At 41.8% G+C, this 19,890-nt stretch overlaps 1 protein-coding gene across 1 annotated transcript; it reads left to right on the top strand.

Moving 5' to 3' along the window:
* The first annotated feature begins 376 nt into the window (after window positions 1-376).
* LOC128318127 (uncharacterized) lies at window positions 377-8,019 on the top strand. Its single transcript, XM_053233384.1, has 5 exons — window positions 377-1,186; window positions 1,980-2,042; window positions 5,333-5,632; window positions 5,742-6,035; window positions 7,739-8,019. The coding sequence occupies exons 2-5, from the start codon at window positions 1,985-1,987 to the stop codon at window positions 7,849-7,851; spliced, it is 765 nt and encodes a 254-aa protein (XP_053089359.1). The 5' UTR covers window positions 377-1,186; window positions 1,980-1,984; the 3' UTR covers window positions 7,852-8,019.
* The last annotated feature ends 11,871 nt before the right edge of the window (window positions 8,020-19,890 follow it).

Below are 19,890 nucleotides of genomic sequence, written 5' to 3'. Positions count from 1 at the left end.
TAAATAGAATTATCACCTACAAATTACACTTTTACTGTCAGAATAGTTCCACGTTTAATTCAGTAATCTCACATGATCACTGAGAGAGAACAGTTAACTGTTTAAACATCAGATTATTAATAGTTTTAAATATTTATCTGAACACTCAGCATTACATACGATGCTCTGACTCTTTAAAACTGAATTCCTCCAGTCTCACTCTGAGAAGCAAATCCTCTACAGTCTCTTTATAAATAAAGACTTTCAACTGCCTTTCAGGAGATGTGATGAATTTATTGAGTGTAGGTATTGAAGTTGGTGATTAGTATTTAATAATGTGCACTTTAATGATTTTTTATACGTTTCATCTCTATTAACTCGTACAGAGGAGCAGCAGTGGAGCAGGAAGACATCAGAGCTTGAATGGTACCTCAGCAACGACTAACCTACGGGAGATCCAAATGATGTTGGAGCAGGAAGAGAACCTCAAGCTCAAACCTAAGAATGGAGTAACAGAGGGAAGAGATTTATAACTTCATACAGCATGTTTGGATTATTTACTGTTCTGCTGAATTATTATTTTTTGTTTTGCATCGTTGTTTCTGCTCTGACTTTCTTCAGAAGTGTTCAGGTTTGTGAACCCTGCAAGCTCATGTCACTCTCTCAAAACTAGCCTGTACTGACTGAAATGTCTTTCTGAAAATAAATTCATCAGACCTTCTCTTTGTGGATTCGACATGCAATCTTTAATAAATCATAATACTAAAACTTGTCTCTTGAAGACTTGGCGTTTTTAAATGAATGTATTGAGTGAATGAAACAATGACTTACTCATAATATCTAAAAAGGCTCTCACTGGCGCCACCTACTGGTGTAATGATGTAACTTACGGAAAGGGTCACTGAATGAATCTGAACGAGTCATTTTGGTGAAAAGAATCAAAAGATTCGGAGGGTTACGATTGTGGGGGTTTGTTGCTGAATTATTTTCTATTTTACATCGTCGTGTATCGCTGTAGTTTAGGACTGTGGGGGTTTGTTGCTGGTTGAAGTTCTGGTTGCTTTTGACTGCAGGTTCAGCAGCAGGTTCGTGTTCGGCAGATGTTTGTTTTCGGCAGATGTTTGTTTTGTCTCCTTTGCTCTGAAGTTTGAAGAAACCACAAAGAGAAGGGAAATAGGACATTACTCCATCGTTACCTGAAGAACAGGTAAGCAGTTGTGATTTTAGTAGCACCTCGGTGTGTTGTTGGTCTTAAACTGGATTTTTAAATGAACGATGATCTGTCTTCATGTAAATTAGGTTTAATGTTGTTTTGCATCGATGCCAGTGTTGATTTACAGAAAAGTTCACTTTCTCTTTTCGGAACCACTCAGAAACACGAAAACACACCTCCCATCTCCCCATGCAGGTACAGGTGTATTTATTAACACCTAAAGATAGATTATCATTCTGTCCTGTAGCGTAGCATGTATAGAGCTACACCAAAACAATACCTCAACTATTCTCCAACTCAGTACATCCTGCTTTCACTGTTTCTCACATTCCCACAAATGAATAATTAAAAAACGAAATATTACAAGTCATGTGATGAGACCAGCAGCAGAGTGTAATGTAAAGAGTTCCCATACTTTCTCTTGTAGCATTTTCCATTGTTTCCATAAAATGTGTTTAGTCTAAATGAAGTGCTGTAGCACCACAGAGTGAGAACATCTCATAGCTGCACAGCTACGAGTGTGAGGTGTGTGTGTATAAGCTGTGTATAAGTCAGGGTTCCATCTCTCCTGTTCATGTCTTCCTTTGCTCTTAGCCCTTTCCACTGATGTTTAAGTACCTGGTTAATGCCACACCTGTGTGTGTGTGTGTGTGTGTGTGTGTGTGTGTGTGAGAGAGAGAGAGAGAGTTGGGGTCCTGTCTATACTCTCCATTGTTCTTAAGCTTACCCACTGAAGTTATTGTTTTTAGGTACCTGGTTAATTCCTCACCTGTTCTCACTTGTGCAGTGCTGATGATGTTGTCATGCCTAAGCCATGTGCTGCTCTTGCTCACCTTCGCATCCATCACAGGTGAGTGTGATTTCACTCTTACTGCTCACACTGAGTGTGTCTACTTCCTCTTCAAATCTTTCCAATCTCTGAAAATGTGTTAGTTAGAATCGATTGTAATTGTAAGTATTAATTTGAGATGTCAGATAGTCAGAAGGTAAAAATTCTTAATGCAGTAGTTTTGCTCTTTTATTTTATAAAACTAGATGAGATACTGTTTATTGTCACTGTACAAGTATAGTGTAGTTGTTGTAGCAGTATTTACAGTGGAAATGTGGAAAGATGACCAAAATAAATAATAGTCTGTAAATGTAGGTGTAGTATAAAGTACTGCACAGAATGATACTTCACTGTTACACCACAGCCCGGTTCATTCTCGTATCTGATTGGTCAGCATTATTTCTGTAGAACAGCAAGGCTTGGACAGTAGGTCCAGCTGTAACATGAACGACAGGTCCTGTTCTTTCTCAGTAAATGCACTCATTCTAACACATTATCGTTTCTATAGTAACAGCTCATTCACATGGACTTGTACAGCAGATGCTCCACATAATGTGAGACTAATAATAAACAGATTTAAAAGTGTGTTGTTTAACAAAGTAAAACGTGCATAATCGTTGATGTGGTGTGTTTTGAGAGCAAGAGAGCAAGAGAAAGCATAAAGGAGAGGCTGGTGAGGGAACGACTGTTTATCACAGCTATAACAGCTAATCAGCAACATTACATCTAACTATAAAGCATTAAAATGTGTGACGTGTCATTCATTAATAAATTAAAGAGTGTAATCTTTGGCAAATCGCTGTGGTTTAAGCAGAATAACTGTACAAGTACACTGAGAAATAATTTGGAGCAAGTCAGTACATGCATTTAAAAGCTTTCTCAGACTCTCTGTTTGTGGTCCGCTGGTTAAAAAGTCCAGAATCCAGTTGCACAGGTGTGCATTGAGGACATGCGTATGTAGTTTGGAGGCTAGCTTGCTAGGGGTGATTGGGTTGAAGGCATAGCTATAACTGATAAATAGCATTCTGACACTATATGGCCAAAAGTATGTGCACCCCTGACCATCAGACCCATATGTGCTTGTTGAACATCTCATTCTAGATTTATTCCCTGCGTGTTTGCTGTTATAATGAGCTCCACTCTTCTGGGAAGCTTTCCACTAGATGTTGGAGCGTGGCTGTGGGGGTTTGTGTTCATTCAGCTACAAGAGCATTAGTGAGGTCAGGCGCTGATGTTGGGATGTCGAGGAGGTCTGGGGTGCAGTCGGTGTTCCAGTTCATCCCAAAGGTGCTTAGGTGTTTAAACACAAGGATCTGAGGCTGTATCTGTGCAGCTCTTTGATGTATTGTGATGAAAGTTTATATGTGCCATTGTAAACATACATGCTCAAAGCTTCTCTGAATTTCATCCAATGGCCATAAATCTCACCTCTTTTGTTTGCTTAAGTCCTACAGAAACCAGTGATATAAATTTTTCCACAGTAGGCCATTTTGTCTGTCTGCCATTTTGAGTCATGTCAAAAACCTACTTTATTGGAGTCCTCTCAGACCATTTATCCAATCTTCACCAAATTTCACATAGATCATCATCAGAGCATGCTGGCAAAAAACCTTTTTGATATCTCGAACCATTTCCATATAACGCAATGCAACTGTGCATCCTCCATCGTCTTTGCAACTTTTTTGCAAGTTTTTGCACATTACATTATGCTTCTACAATATTTATTATACTGTACATAGGCTGTTACTTCTTATGTTTACACTATTTCAGCAACTTATATTGTACTCTTTGCACTGTTGTCACTGGATTCACTTTAAACAGAACTGTGTGCTGGTCGGCGCTGCACTGGGACTCACTGTGCCCATTGTCTCTCAGTAGTCATTGTACTGTCGTGTACTGTCTGCATGTTTGCACTTGTTGACTTTATATATAATTTATATAGTCTCTTGTAGTTCTGTGTTGTTGTGTTTGACTTATGTAGCACCTTGGTCCTGGAGGAACGTTATTTCGTTTCACTATGGACTAACTGACTGTATATGGCTGAAATGACAATAAACTCCACTTGACTTGACTTGACTTGAATTTGTCTTTTTTTTTCATTTCTTATATTTTGTCAAAATGATGTACAGTACTTTGGCAGACCCTCTTTGTCATTTAAATGTGCTATATAAATAAAGGTGACTTGACTTAATGCTACAGCTTACAAAGGCATGCAATACAGTTGTGTGCTGAGTAAAAAAGAGGAAGGCCTGTAGCAGACAACTTGGTGACATGGTTTGGGGAAGGTGTGATGGTCAGGTGTCCACATATTTTTGGTCATGTATTGAAAGTGTCACGCTGTTCAAGGTGTTACAGGCCAGCAAAGGCTAGTGGAATAACGTCGTCAGTGGATCTGCTTGCCCTGTAGGCCAACTGGTGTTGGTCCAGGGGAAAGGGGTTGTGGCTGTTTGTGTGCTAGGACAAGTCACTCAAAGCACTTCATGATTACATGGGGGAACAGAGTCATTCTGGTTCTTGACAGGTGTTAGCTTTGGAACCAGAATGAGGGTCACTGACTTGAGGCAGGTGGGGCAGTGACCTGTGCTATGGAGATGTTGAAGAGGTTGGTAAAGACTTCTGTCAGCTCTCCAACTTCATCTGGTCCATCACCTTTGTTTGGGTTGATGGTTGTGGCTTAAGGCCCTTCTTCCTTTGTGGGAACTCAGCACAGAGTCATTCTGGTTCTTGATAGGTGTTTCCTTTGTAATCATTGTCGGACTTTATGCCTTGCTACATGTGGCGTGAGTCCTCTCTCTCTTTCTTAATCATACCCAGTCATTTCACAGAGAAACCAGAAAGTATAAACTCCTCTGTCCCAAAGACTTTCCTGTCCTGGGAAACTCTGCGAAGCAACATGACTGTTAGAAAACACTGATACTGGAGACTCCTTCAACAAATATCTCCTAACAGAAAATGTCAACATATCAACTATTATGCATTTTACTTTAACACCACATTTTACAGCTGTTTATTATTGATCTTAGATTGTGTGGCACATCCGTCATCCCTGTGTACGAGCAGTTACTACTAAATATTTGAATGAGCGCATTAATATAATCCTATCGTTCAAGTTACAGCTGGAACTACTGTCTTAGTCGTACTGTTCTACAGAAATAATGCACACTTTCTGACCAATTGGATTTGATTCAAACATTCTGTGGTGTACTTTGATATATTTCACATGTATAGAGAAATAAATATGTGAATAAATTTAATCATGTGTGCATGTGTAGGTTTATATTTTATTCTGTTTACCTGCTTCTCTCTTTCAGTACCTGTATCAGCTGTCCCTACTGTACAGGTGAAGTTTAATCAGGCTGCTGCTCTGCCCTGTGAATGGAAATGTTCTCGTGAGGCCAAATGGACTCTGTTCAGTGACCGAGATGATGCAGTGGCTCGGTGTAATCAGACATCCTGCTGGTCACTAAAGGAGGGATTTAAAATGTCCCATGATCAGTACCTGAAGGGAGATCTCACCCTCACCATCACTGCAGCTGATTACAGTAAGAGGAACACGTACACGTGTGAGTGTGATGGCACAGACATTAATGATCTGCATCTCAGCATCGAGAGTAAGTGTCTTTACCTGCTCTATAGCTTATACACTCTTACTGATTTAGGTTTAATGTGTTATATCACATTTACACCCAGTTAAGATGATGAGTGTTTTTTTCTCCTCAGCAATGACATCGTCAATTCAGTTAAACCCTGGTGAAGATCTGCAGCTGGATTTGCACGTATCAGAGCGAGTGAAGGTGATCTATAAGGGTGGAGATTCAGCAGATCCACATGGTGAACAGATCTGCACTGTGGATAGAAGCTCACTAAACTGTACAGCTGAATACACACCAACAACATCACTCAATGACACAGTTCTTACACTGAGAGGAGTAAATTCGACTGATCGGGGAAATTACACCATCCGTGACATGGAGAATAACGTCGATCTTCATACCTACACTGTATTAGTTAGAGGTACGTATTCAGTGTTTTAAGTTTGTCTGCCCTCCACCATGTCTGATTGTTGCCCTTCTCCTGGAAAGTTCTGTCCTCCTGATTTTGTGTCCATATAAATGTCAGTGATTTAAAGAAATATTATTAGCCTTCTGTGCTTCTCTCATTGTCTCGCCTTCCACTTCATCTGCAGTGTATCGAACTATGAATTTGGCACATGTTCTTTTTTCATTAATAAGATTTTTGGAGGTAAATATGAAATTTGATGAACTCAGTTCCTTATGTAGCCCTCTGACTTCTCACTGTATTTTTCTCACATACATGAGACACTGCACAGACTAATGGAGTTTCCTCAGGAGCGTTCTGTGATAATAAAATCACGGCATTTTTATACCTCTCACTGTCACCATGTCACCGTCTGACGCTCTGAGAGTTTTTAAATATAGTTAGTATCTGTTAGTAAGAATCTCTTTTCCCAGTTATATTGTTTGTCTGCTTTTGAACAGAAAAGGCTGTTTATAGATAATACTGTAGTTTATTGCAGTCAATAGTTTATGTAGTGTTGAGAAAGTGTGATGTCAGGAATAGACTACTGTGTGGCATGAATGCACACTAAGAAGAATCAGAGAACAACACTGGTGCAGGAGAGAAAGACTGTTAATCACTTTTTAATTAGTGTTACTTTAAAAATAATATTAATATTATTAGATTTGACACTTATTTAATCTTTAATCCTATTTAGTCTTTTTCGGCCTTTTTTGTTTTCCTATTTTATCTTTTTCCAAAAACTGATACGGATTTTGACCAGTGTTTTGATATTTTTGACCATTACTGGCTGAATTTTTCTTTCTGACATGCCTAATAAATATATATAACTGATGTTAACTAAATATGTGTGTAATGTTAGCTGAGAGGAACAAGCATTGAACTTTTAGTTCACGTTATTGAACTCAAAACACTCTCCATTTAGTGTGCACTCTAACCAGGGCAGTGGCTAAGGCATTGGGCTACTGGCCAGAAGGTTGTGAGATCAAATCCCAGCACTGCCAAGCTGCCACTGCTGGGCTGTTAGACTGCTCAGTTGTAGAAATGAGATAAACTGTGTGTTGCTTTGAGTAAGGGTGTTTGCTAATTGCTATAAATGTGAGATGGGGGCGGGGCTTCCAGGCGCTGCCAGTTATTATTGGAAAGTTCCAATGTTATTGAATATTGGAGAGTTAATATTGGATGCGCAGGTCATCCAGATTCATGTTTATTGTCTCGTCTCCCGTTTTATTGGGGAGAAGAAGACTGCTCTGTTTGTGTATTTCTAAGTGATCGCTGGTACTAGCGTACTCCGCTGTTAGAGCGTGTAGAGGTTTATAAGTCTGATAATATAATATAATCAGCGATAATTAATCCAGAGCTGTTCTTGTTGTTAATGATGAGCTAACATTTTATCTAGTCTCAGTCTGGTGCCCTGGTCTTTAGAGAGACAGTTTAGTAGGTAACAACAGGAGGAAATGACTTAAAATGTCAAAATGATATAAATACAGTTGTATAGATTTAGTGTGTAGTGTAGTTCTGTCATGATCTACTGTTAATAACATCTGTAACAACATGAATAACACAACACTCATTATTACATATTATACACTGTGTATGTGTGTGTGTGTGTGTGTGTGTGTGTGTGTGTGGGATAAAGTCAGCAAAGCTAATAGTTTGTGTGTGTGTGTTTGAGACAGATCTGAACACACAGCAGGAGAGAGCGCTACCATGGTGGGCGATTATCCTGATAGTGTTTGGGCTGCTGCTTGGTGTTGTGCTGCTTGTGAAAATCCTGTGCCAGAGGAATTGAGTTCAGTTCTGCCAAAGAGATGAAGTAAGTACCAGCGACGTGCAGCTCCGTGACATCAGAGATCACATGACTGTGTGCTGTAACCAGAATAAAATCCACAGCACATCACCCTGATTAGACGCCACTCAGTCACTGCATGCACACTTCCACAAAATAAATAGAATTATCACCTATAAATTACACTTTTACTGTCAGAATAGTTCCACGTTTAATTCAGTAATCTCACATGATCACTGAGAGAGAACAGTGAACTGTTTAAACATCAGATTATTAATAGTTTTAAATATTTATCTGAACACTCAGCATTACATACGATGCTCTGACTCTTTAAAACTGAATTCCTCCAGTCTCACTCTGAGAAGCAAATCCTCTACAGTCTCTTTATAAATGAAGACTTTCAACTGAATTCATCTTAATTTTATTCCTCAGCCTTTCAGGAGATGTGATGAATTTATTGAGTGTAGGTTTTGAAGTTGGTGATTAGTATTTAATAATGTGCACTTTAATGATTTTTTTTATACGTTTCATCTCTATTAACTCGTACAAAGGAGCAGCAGTGGAGCAGGAAGACATCAGAGCTCGAATGGTACCTCAGCAATGACTAACATATGAGAGAAGAGACTTATAACGTATAAGAGACTTATAACTTCATACAGCATGTTTGGATTATTATTTTCTGTTTTGCATCGTTGTTTCTGCTCTGACTTTCTCCAGAAGTGCTCAGGTTTGTGAATCCTGCAAGCTCATGTTTTTCCCACCTGTCTGTTGTGATTCCTCTCCCTGTGAGCTGCTCCATGTCAGTCTGAGCTGCTCAGTAACTTTCCCACTAGCTGGGACTGATCAGTGTTTACTGGGTGTGTCCTCATACACACGTGTTCACTAGCTGGGACTGATCAGTATTTACTGGGTGTGTCCTCACACACACGTGTTCACTAGCTGGGACTGATCAGTGTTTACTGGGTGTGTCCTCACACACACACGTGTTCACTAGCTGGGACCGATCAGTGTTTACTGGGTGTGTCCTCACACACACACGTGTTCACTAGCTGGGACTGATCAGTGTTTACTGGGTGTGTCCTCACACACACGTGTTCACTAGCTGGGACTGATCAGCGTTTACTGGGTGTGTCCTCATACACACGTGTTCATTACCTGGGACTGATCAGTGTTTACTGGGTGTGTCCTCACACACACGTGTTCACTAGCTGGGACTGATCAGCGTTTACTGGGTGTGTCCTCATACACACGTGTTCATTACCTGGGACTGATCAGTGTTTACTGGGTGTGTCCTCTCACACACGTGTTCACTAGCTGGGACTGATCAGTGTTTACTGGGTGTGTCCTCACACACACGTGTTCATTACCTGGGACTGATCAGTGTTTACTGGGTGTGTCCTCTCACACACGTGTTCACTAGCTGGGACTGATCAGTGTTTACTGGGTGTGTCCTCACACATACACACGTGTTCACTAGCTGGGACTGATCAGTGTTTACTGGCTGTGTCCTCATACACACGTGTTCACTAGCTGGGACTGATCAGTGTTTACTGGGTGTTGTATTTGCTGGAGCTGATTAGCGTCACTGAGCTTTGTTTTATTACTGTACACCGGAGTGACTCCATCTTCTCCCCTCAGTTGTGGCTCTGCAATGGCGCTTAACTGCTCCATAACTCAGCTTCACTGCTACAACTCCTGGGCAAAAATACTGTTGATCACCATCTCAACACCTTTTGATTATCCTCATCATCCTTGACCTTTCAGCAGCGTTTGACACAGTGAACCACAATACTCTCTTGTCCATGAGTCTAGGAATTGGTGGTACAGCCGGTGGTGTCATGGAGGAGATCCACATCTGCTCCCCGCAGACTCTCCACAGGTGTCCCACAAGGCTCAGTACTTGGTCCTCTCCTGTTCTCCCTCTATACTCGGTCTCTTGGTGCGGTCATATCCTCACATGGGTTTTCATACCACTGCTACTGCCACTCAACTCCGCCTCTCCTTCCCTCCCTCAGACACTCATGTTTCTGCTCGGATATCAGCATGTCTGGCAGATACAGTATCTCATCAGAAGGATTCATCCATTTCTATCCACACAGGCTGCTCAGGTGCTTGTTCAGTCGCTTGTCATTTCGAGACTGGGCTACTGCACTTCACTCCTGGCAGGTCTGCCTCTGAGAAGCAATGTCTAAAGACGTACCTCCTAAAGTACTTAAATTAGAAATTCATAAAAAAAGGGAAAACAACAACTTTGTATTGTATTGTTACCATATCAGCTCCCCAACAGAGTTTTTGGACTGATGGTATTCTTAGTCTGTGACCTAGCGAACCAGTATCAGAGTGTATTTATTGATAGAGACTTCAACGCACTCCTGTAAGTCGATCTGGATAAGAGCATCTGCCAAAATGGCATTAATGTAAATGTAAATTAAATTTGTCTGTGTTCTGGATAGAAATTATAGAATAATGTAAATATGTAAATAGCTCATTTGTGGTGCCTTGACTAAAGATGGCTTCAGAAAGTGACATCAGAAAATCCTCCTTTGCTTATTTATTACGTTCTGTAGTTGATGACGTGTAATGTATAATACTTGTTTGTATAATTCAAAGGGATACAGGAATAAACAGACGTTTTCAGAAGAATACAGGAATAAACAGATGCAGAAAAACAAATATGTTGTAAAAACATATTTTTACAAAAAACTTGTATGTATTTATTTTGGGAAATAATTTTTGTGGCTTTTTACTAGGAACATCAGAAAATATTTAAAACATTTATCCTTTTATTTAATGTTATACTTTACTCTGTCTTTATTCAAATGTAGATTAAGTCTGCAGCTGCTTCATTATTGCGTCTGTAAAAGAAGCAGAATTTGTCCTCCAGGATTCCAGTGGGTTTCTGTTCTTAGAGGTATGAATCTCTCTGGATAAGAGTCTCTGCTAAACACTAGAAATGTAAATCAGTCAGATACCTCCTGACCTCCACTGTGGTTTCAGCACTGGCACTTTGGACCTGCTGAGTTTTATTAAAGCCAACACAAGATTTCAGAATGTGATGTTATTTCACCTGTGCTGTGAGATCACATCTGATATAAACCCAGACTGGCCAGATTTCACTCCATTCAATTTTATTTATATAGTGATTTTTAACGATAGACATTGTGCTAAAGCAGCTTTACAGAAATGCAGGTCTGGTTTTAGATCCTTAATGAACAAGCCAGAGGAGACAGTGGTGAAGGAAAACCCCCTGAGACAACATGAGGAAGAAACCTTGAGAGGAACCAGACTCTAAAAGTAAGCCATCCTCTGTTGGGAGACAGATCATCTGATCAGTGATCAGCACATTCACTGGTAAAACCTCGTGTCCAGGGGCAGGGCTAGTGCACAGGAAGAGTGTTGAAGTGGAATTGTGCATCTACACTGGGACAGAGTCACTCTGAAACAGCACAGCTCTGAAGTGACAACGCAAAATATCACAGGTCAGATTGAAGTTTATTGGTAAGGAACATCAAAAACCCTGCTTTCGCTTGGAGATCACGAGTTTAAGTCCCCACAATGCCACAGCCGTTCGTGGCCAAGAGTACAAGAGGGCTAAACTGGCTGTGCTCTCTGGGTGGGAGGGGCATACTCTCTCTCCCCTGTCAATCACAGTGACACTAGCCTATTGTAGCGCTTTCCTCCGAGTTTGATCCTGCTCCTGGGTTCCTGTGTGGAATTTCACTATATTTATACTAAATTTCCCCTTTGGGATGAATAACGAACATCCATCTATCTATCTATCTACCAATCTATGTATCTACCAATCTATGTATCTATCTATGTATCTATCTAAGTATATATCTGTCCATTCATCCCTCTATCTATCCAGCTATCTGTCGAGCCTCATGTTTGTCAGTGCAAGAAAACAAGTGCTGCAGGTTAAAGGCGTCTCCTGATTGGTTCCCTGGTTGCTAAGGGACACAGTTTCCCTAGTAACGTAGACTTTTTTTTAATCTAAATTTGTGTGGCAGTAAAATAACGCTATTAGCACACCTGTATCGAAATATTTATAAAGTGTAAACAGGTATAAATTACCTCAGGTTATCGTTAACATTATGATTAAAGATTCACACAAAGCATGTGTTCGTTATAAACTGTGTAACTGAGGGATACAGTGTGGATTTAATGTGTAATGTCACAGACAGGCCAGTAGGGGTCAGTGTTGTCTTTAATTTACCTGCTGCTGAGGTCTTTATTCTGGAGTTCAGTAGATAAACACGACTACACTGAGGAGAGACATGTAGCTACTGTAAATGGCAATAAAGCCAACTGTTAAAGTGTTATTTAAATACAAGATGCGTTAGTGACTACAGAGAGATATTTAATTAAATAAATAACAAATAATAAGCCATAAAGAAAGAGAATATTTATATGGAACAAGAAGTGATGATGAAGTGATATTAATATCTGAAAGGAATAAACTGTAAGACTGGCAGCTGAAGTCACTGGAGTCTGAACCACACAGATCATTACACATCAGGAGTAACGGTACCGACGCGCACCACGCGGGACTATACGGGAGTAACGGTACCGACGCGCACCACGCAGGACTATACAGGAGTAACGGAACCGACGCGCACCACGCAGGGCTATACGGGAGTAACGGTACCGACGCGCACCACGCGGGACTATACGGGAGTAAGGGTACCGACGCGCACCACGCGGGACTGTACGGGAGTAAGGGTACCGACGCGCACCACGCGGGACTATACGGGAGTAACGGAACCGACGCGCACCACGCGGGACTATACGGGAGTAACGGTACCGACGCGCACCACGCGGGACTATACGGGAGTAACGGTACCGACGCGCACCACGCGGGACTATACGGGAGTAACGGTACCGAAGCGCACCACGCGGGTCTATACGGGATTAACGGTACCGACGCGCACCACGCGGGACTATACGGGAGTAAGGGAACCGACGCGCACCACGCGGGACTATACGGGAGTAACGGTACCGACGCGCACCACGCGGGACTATACGGGAGTAACGGTACCGACGCGCACCACGCGGGACTATACGGGAGTAAGGGTACCGACGCGCACCACGCGGGACTATACGGGAGTAACGGTACCGACTCGCACCACGCGGGACTATACGGGAGTAACGGTACCGACGCGCACCACGCGGGACTATACGGGAGTAACGGTACCGACGCGCACCACGCGGGACTATACGGGAGTAACGGTACCGACGCGCACCACGTGGGACTATACGGGAGTAACGGTACCGAAGCGCACCACGCGGGACTATACGGGAGTAACGGTACCGACGCGCACCACGCGGGACTATACGGGAGTAAGGGTACCGACGCGCACCACGCGGGACTATACGGGAGTAAGGGTACCGACTCGCACCACGCGGGACTATACGGGAGTAACGGTACCGAAGCGCACCACGCGGGACTATACGGGAGTAACGGTACCGACTCACACCACGCGGGACTATACGGGAGTAACGGTACCGACGCTCACCACGCGGGACTATACGGGAGTAACGGTACCGACGCGCACCACGCGGGACTATACGGGAGTAACGGTACCGACGCGCACCACGCGGGACTATACGGGAGTAACGGTACCGAAGCGCACCACGCGGGACTATACGGGAGTAACGGTACCGACGCGCACCACGCGGGACTATACGGGAGTAAGGGTACCGACGCGCACCACGCGGGACTATACGGGAGTAACGGTACCGACTCGCACCACGCGGGACTATACGGGAGTAACGGTACCGACGCGCACCACGCGGGACTATACGGGAGTAAGGGTACCGACGCGCACCACGCGGGACTATACGGGAGTAACGGTACCGACTCGCACCACGCGGGACTATACGGGAGTAACGGTACCGACGCTCACCACGCGGGACTATACGGGAGTAACGGTACCGACGCGCACCACGCGGGACTATACGGGAGTAACGGTACCGAAGCGCACCACGCGGGACTATACGGGAGTAAGGGTACCGACGCGCACCACGCGGGACTATACAGGAGTAACGGTACCGACTCGCACCACGCGGGACTATACGGGAGTAACGGTACCGACGCGCACCACGCGGGACTATACGGGAGTAACGGTACCGACTCGCACCACGCGGGACTATACGGGAGTAACGGTACCGACGCTCACCACGCGGGACTATACGGGAGTAACGGTACCGACGCGCACCACGCGGGACTATACGGGAGTAACGGTACCGACGCGCACCACGCGGGACTATACGGGAGTAACGGTACCGACGCGCACCACGCGGGACTATACGGGAGTAACGGTACCGACTCGCACCACGCGGGACTATACGGGAGTAACGGTACCGACGCTCACCACGCGGGACTATACGGGAGTAACGGTACCGACGCGCACCACGCGGGACTATACGGGAGTAACGGTACCGACGCGCACCACGCGGGACTATACGGGAGTAACGGTACCGAAGCGCACCACGCGGGACTATACGGGAGTAAGGGTACCGACGCGCACCACGCGGGACTATACGGGAGTAACGGTACCGACTCGCACCACGCGGGACTATACGGGAGTAACGGTACCGACGCTCACCACGCGGGACTATACGGGAGTAACGGTACCGACGCGCACCACGCAGGACTATACGGGAGTAACGGTATACTATACACTATACAGAGACTGCTTCAGGTGGAAGATTGCTTCATGCAGGTGCGCGTTTGAATCTGATTTTATTTTTGCGTGCATGCAGTTTTCTGGGCTTTGTGCATATGCACACTTTCACTCTGGCATCCACACAAAGTTTTAGAAATGAGGCCCCAGATCCTGTAAATTTATTATTGGCATCATTAAAGGAACCAATAATCTGCAAATTCTCTTTGTTGCTGAATTATTTTCTATTTTGCATCGTCGCGTATCGCTGTAGTTTAGGATTGTGGGGGTTTGTTGCTGAATTATCTTCTATTTTGCGTCGTCGTGTATCGCTGTAGTTTAGGATTGTAGGGGTTTGTTGCTGAATTATTTTCTATTTTGCGTCGTCGCGTATCGCTGTAGTTTAGGATTGTGGGGGTTTGTTGCTGAATTATTTTCTATTTTGCGTCATCGTGTATCGCTGTAGTTTAGGACTGTGGGGGTTTGTTGCTGAATTATTTTTTATTTTGCGTCGTCGCGTATCGCTGTAGTTTAGGATTGTGGGGGTTTTGTTGCTGGTTGAAGTTCTGGTTGCTTTTGACTGCAGGTTCAGCAGCAGGTTCGTGTTCGGCAGATGTTTGTTTTGTCTCCTTTGCTCTGAAGTTTGAAGAAAACACAAAGAGAAGGGAAATAGGACATTACTCCATTGTCACCTGAAGAACAGGTAAGCAGTTGTGATTTTAGTAGCACCTCGGTGTGTTGTTGGTTTTAAACTGGATTTTTAAATGAACGCTGATCTGTCTACATGTAAATTAGGTTTAATGTCATGTTAACTAATATTAACTAACATATTCACTAACGTACAGTATTGATCCACAGGAGCAAGAGACACAGTACAGCACTGATACCTTCCAAGCAGCGCCGCCGGTGTCCTGCGCATCATTCCAGGTAACATCTATTGCATTTCAGCCCACATTAAGAACTGCTAACTCTACTCAAAACATGCTAACCCTAGCTAACTAGCACCAGTAATTCATCTTGCAAATAATAAGGTGAACTAAAACTGAAATTGGACAACAAGATGTGGGTTTGTTTGTCTTTAATTATCCTTAATTCATTCCTCATTATCTCCATCACTTACCGCTGTCCTGTTTCCTCTTTTCCTACTCTTCTTGTTTTCTCTTGTGCTTCTGGCTGCCAGATAGGTAAAGTATGTCCTCTTCATCTTCAGGAATTAAAGCTCGTGCGACTCGAGTGTGAAGGGGTGGCGCAGAAGCATAAACAAGTCACAAACGAGACAGTGCCCCTAAAGGGGGTTGCTGAGATGTTGCTGCACGTTATTTTAAGATGAAAATTTCTGATGATTTAAAAGATCAGCCCTCAGGGGCCTCTCAGAATGCGGGGCAGCAGGTAATTGCTGGCCTTGCCTGCTCTGTAGATACGCCTCTGCGTGCATGGATATTGCTACATAACAACACTGCAACTATTTTGTTTACTTTATTACGGTAACTAGATCAGAAAATACGTATAAACCCAGATAGCAAACTGACACAGAAGCAACACAGAATCGATGTCTCTCTCTCGGGGCATGGAAACAGCGTTGATCTGTGACATTGATCCAACATCTTTTTGCTTATCGAAGTCGTGTTCAACCAGCGTCGTACACGCCACTCAAAACAAACGCAGAAGCGATGTCATTGGTTTGCTTAATGTACGCTGAAACGACTTTACACAATCAACGCATTTTCTACTTGTTTTTAAACTCGCAAATACTCAAATAAATAAATAGATAAATCAGCTGATATATATATATATAGTAATTTTTTAAACACACATCACATTCCGTTACTCACTGTTTTACAAATACATCTTTAGAATAAACTTTCTGCAGTATATAAATCTTAAGACTAAATAGCCAAATATAGAAAAATAACTTCACACCCATGCATTCACAAATAGATTAATAAAAATAAATTATACGCTAATATCACTAGTCTCAAAGTTACAAATTAAAAGAGATAGTTTACCCCAAAATGAAACTCGTCATAATATACACACTCTTATTTTGTTCCAAACCTGTTTGACTTTTATAAGGAGATGTAAGGCAGAACGTTAAGAGCCTCAGTCACCATTCACTATCACTGCCTCTTTCTTCTATAAAATACATGAAAGGTGAGGAATGGTGTTCCACAAAAGAAACACATACAGGTGTGGAACAACATTAGTGTCAGTAGATCACAGGATTTTTAAACTATACCTTACACAGTAAACACTTTATAAATAAATGTTACCCTTGAAAACAGAGCACAGAGAAATATAGTGGATAAATTATTTTCCTTTGCAGTTAACATTTATTTCTGAAGTAAGGCAAGTTCTTTGCTCTTGCAGTATTCAGTTGGTCCCTTTGTTATGTTTCTATACACCTGAAGAGAACTTGGTGGTAGTCAGCCATCTACACAATGCAGAGAGAAGTCTGGTGTGGTGTAGACAGGACTGGAATAGACGTCTATCCACGCTGACACGTTAAGGCCAACATCTGTAAGTTCTCGATGTCTTTAACTGGGGCTCCCAGAAAACCTGCAATAAAAATCCTCCAGTTCAGAAACAGTGAAACCGATTCCAGAGCATCTCATCTTGTAGCAGGAGCGTTCCCATAACTGCACCTCTATGATACCTGTAAACTCCAACAAAGGCTCTGAATAAAACATGGCATTTTGGGATTACATGTAATTTTCATAAAAGAGAAATGATGTAAAATATAAATATAGCAACATTTTAAAGAAAAAAAGTAAATATCTTATTTCGCCTGTAACGTGTGAAAATATTTTAAGTCATTTTGCTTCAACAGTAGGCTAATTCATGTGCATCAGTAAGTGCACAGGCAACATGTTTGTCTTATTTCCACTGAGATCTGTTCTGATGGTGTTATTCCTCACCATGTAGGTTTCATCCACGCATTTACAAATCCTCTCTGCTGAGATACAAAAGCTTACAAAGGTGTAAAATTGTAATCAGTGTTCTACATGGGAAAGCCTTTAGCATTCAGTGCTGTGCTGTGGCTCTGCTGAGTTTACCTCAGAGTTAGCTGCTGCTTTAGCTCACGCGCGCAAACACGACGATAAATTACACAATTATGAAGCGTTATAAAAGCTTCACAATATAAACCATTACAACTCTAACATGATATTTAACATTACACAGTGAAACCACTGCATTAAAGCCGCGAACAAAATATATATTTTCGCTTAACTTTACCTCAGCGTGAAGCGGCAGTTGGCCGTTACGATCCAAATGACGCGCATGCGCAGAACTCAGAATAGCTGCTTTGTGTTGGTCCTGATAAAGCGAGCGAACAGTGAGTGTTGCTTCAACATTGGAAACTAACTGATGACTGATACTGACCTGTACAACTGAACATACACATGAATCCACCTCTCTTTGCTATCTGGTGCTTACACACATAATCTAGGTAATACAATACGTTTTACAAAGGTTAGGAACAGTCTGATAAACATAAATATTACTTTATATAGTACTAAATATTTAGTTTCGTAGATCTGTATAAACTGAAAGAAAGAAATGAAGTGTAAACTGGCGTTATGAGAGATTACTGACACAGAAAAGAAGCTTTGCGATTAATTCATTATTTACTTCTTATTTGTAAAAGTTAAACTCATAACTTTGATATAGTTTTGTAAGCTGTATTTATTTGCAGTTGGAATTTGAATTCAGGTTTCAGAACTGGCCTTAGTCACGACTCTTGCTTTAGGTAGTCACGTGACATTAGCACCTTCCTTCTTAGGCTGTAGGTCAGGGGTTCCAACACTTTTCTGGAAAACGACCCCAAATGGACATTATGAATTTTCTGCGACGCCAAGCCTTGACCACCCTAATTTTTTTAATTACCACTTTACCCTCACTGTCCACTTTATTAGGAACACCTGTACAAGTGCACATTTATGCAGTTATCTAATCACACCATCACACCCATATGTGGTTCATCCCCAAACTTGGGAAACACACAATTGTACTCTCTAAATGTTGAAATACTGACCTTCCCCTTTGTGACAAAAGCTTAACGTGTGTGTGTGTGTGTGTGTGTGTGTGTGTCATATAGGGCTGTGCAATATGACATAATAATGTGATAAATGATGTCACAATATACTTTTCTATGATATATTGCGGATATCATCAGTATTTTTATAACAATTAAAAACTCATGGAGAATGGAAACAACAGTGGTAAATTTGTACTGAAGCTTTAAAACTGTAAAATGGTACAAATTTTGTTTATTTATTTATTTTTTTGTCTCCGTATTTTCAGTGTCATTAATTTTGTAGGACACTGAATAAAAGTATGATTAAACTCAGTTTCTCACAGTTTTTAAAATTAAACACAGCTGTTTTACTGGATGCCTATATTTCATAATGCACATTGTTTATCATGTATCACTGGACCAACATTTCTAAAGGGTGGGAATATTTATGCACCACAAGGGGAAAAATGTGTTAGCTCGATTTGTAATTCATGTAGTTTGTGTCTAGTTCAATAAAATATTAACAGCGGAGAGGAATAAGCGCTAAAACTGACTGAGAAAAAACAACTTTAAAAAACCTGTAAAAGGCTGATGCAGGCTGTTACAGATCACTAGCTGTGGGAGTGAAGTGCGCATGCGTGAGATTTACTCGCTCTGAATCGAAACTGAAAGTGTAAAAGATGGAGCTTCAGCGGCACGGAGCGGAGTGGATCAGACCGAGTGTTTAACCTTCACACGGTGAGTTAATTACAGATATTATAACACACAAATGTTATATAAATATTACAGTTTAAGCGACTGAGATGAGTTTATGTGTTAATACAGAGCTGCACTTTTAATAAACTCGTCATGAAGAGTTTCTGTAAAATGGCCGCCGTGGAAAATAAATAAATAAATAAATAAATAAATAAATAAATAAATCACCCGACAGTAAATAGTTCTGTAAATAGTTGTACAGAAATACCGGATTGTTATTTTGAGTAGTGTTTAGTGTTTTTATTGTTTTTGCTAATAAACGCCAAACGGTGGTGTATTTACTAGAGAAAATAGCGTTAATGTAGTGAGCTAGCTATCTCAGGCTAAACAACAAAATGGCTCCTGACACCTTCACTTCCGGTTTTACTGCCGCTTTAGCTTTATGGTTATGTCGTGATTTAAAAAAAACACATTTATTATAACTTTTATCATAGCTTATTATTATTATTATTATTATTAGTAGTAGTAGTAGTAATTTTAAGTTAAAATTAAGTGCGTAAAAGTCTTTCCGGAAGAACGGCTGGCTTAACCGCAGTCACGTGACGGACTTCACTTCCGAAGTGGAGCTATCCCATGTGTCCCCACTTTTCACAGTAGCGATTGAAC

The sequence above is a fragment of the Pangasianodon hypophthalmus genome, chromosome 4 (genome assembly GCF_027358585.1).
Source record: "Pangasianodon hypophthalmus isolate fPanHyp1 chromosome 4, fPanHyp1.pri, whole genome shotgun sequence".
Classification (NCBI taxonomy): domain Eukaryota; kingdom Metazoa; phylum Chordata; class Actinopteri; order Siluriformes; family Pangasiidae; genus Pangasianodon; species Pangasianodon hypophthalmus.
This window is presented reverse-complemented; position numbering and strand designations above follow the sequence as displayed.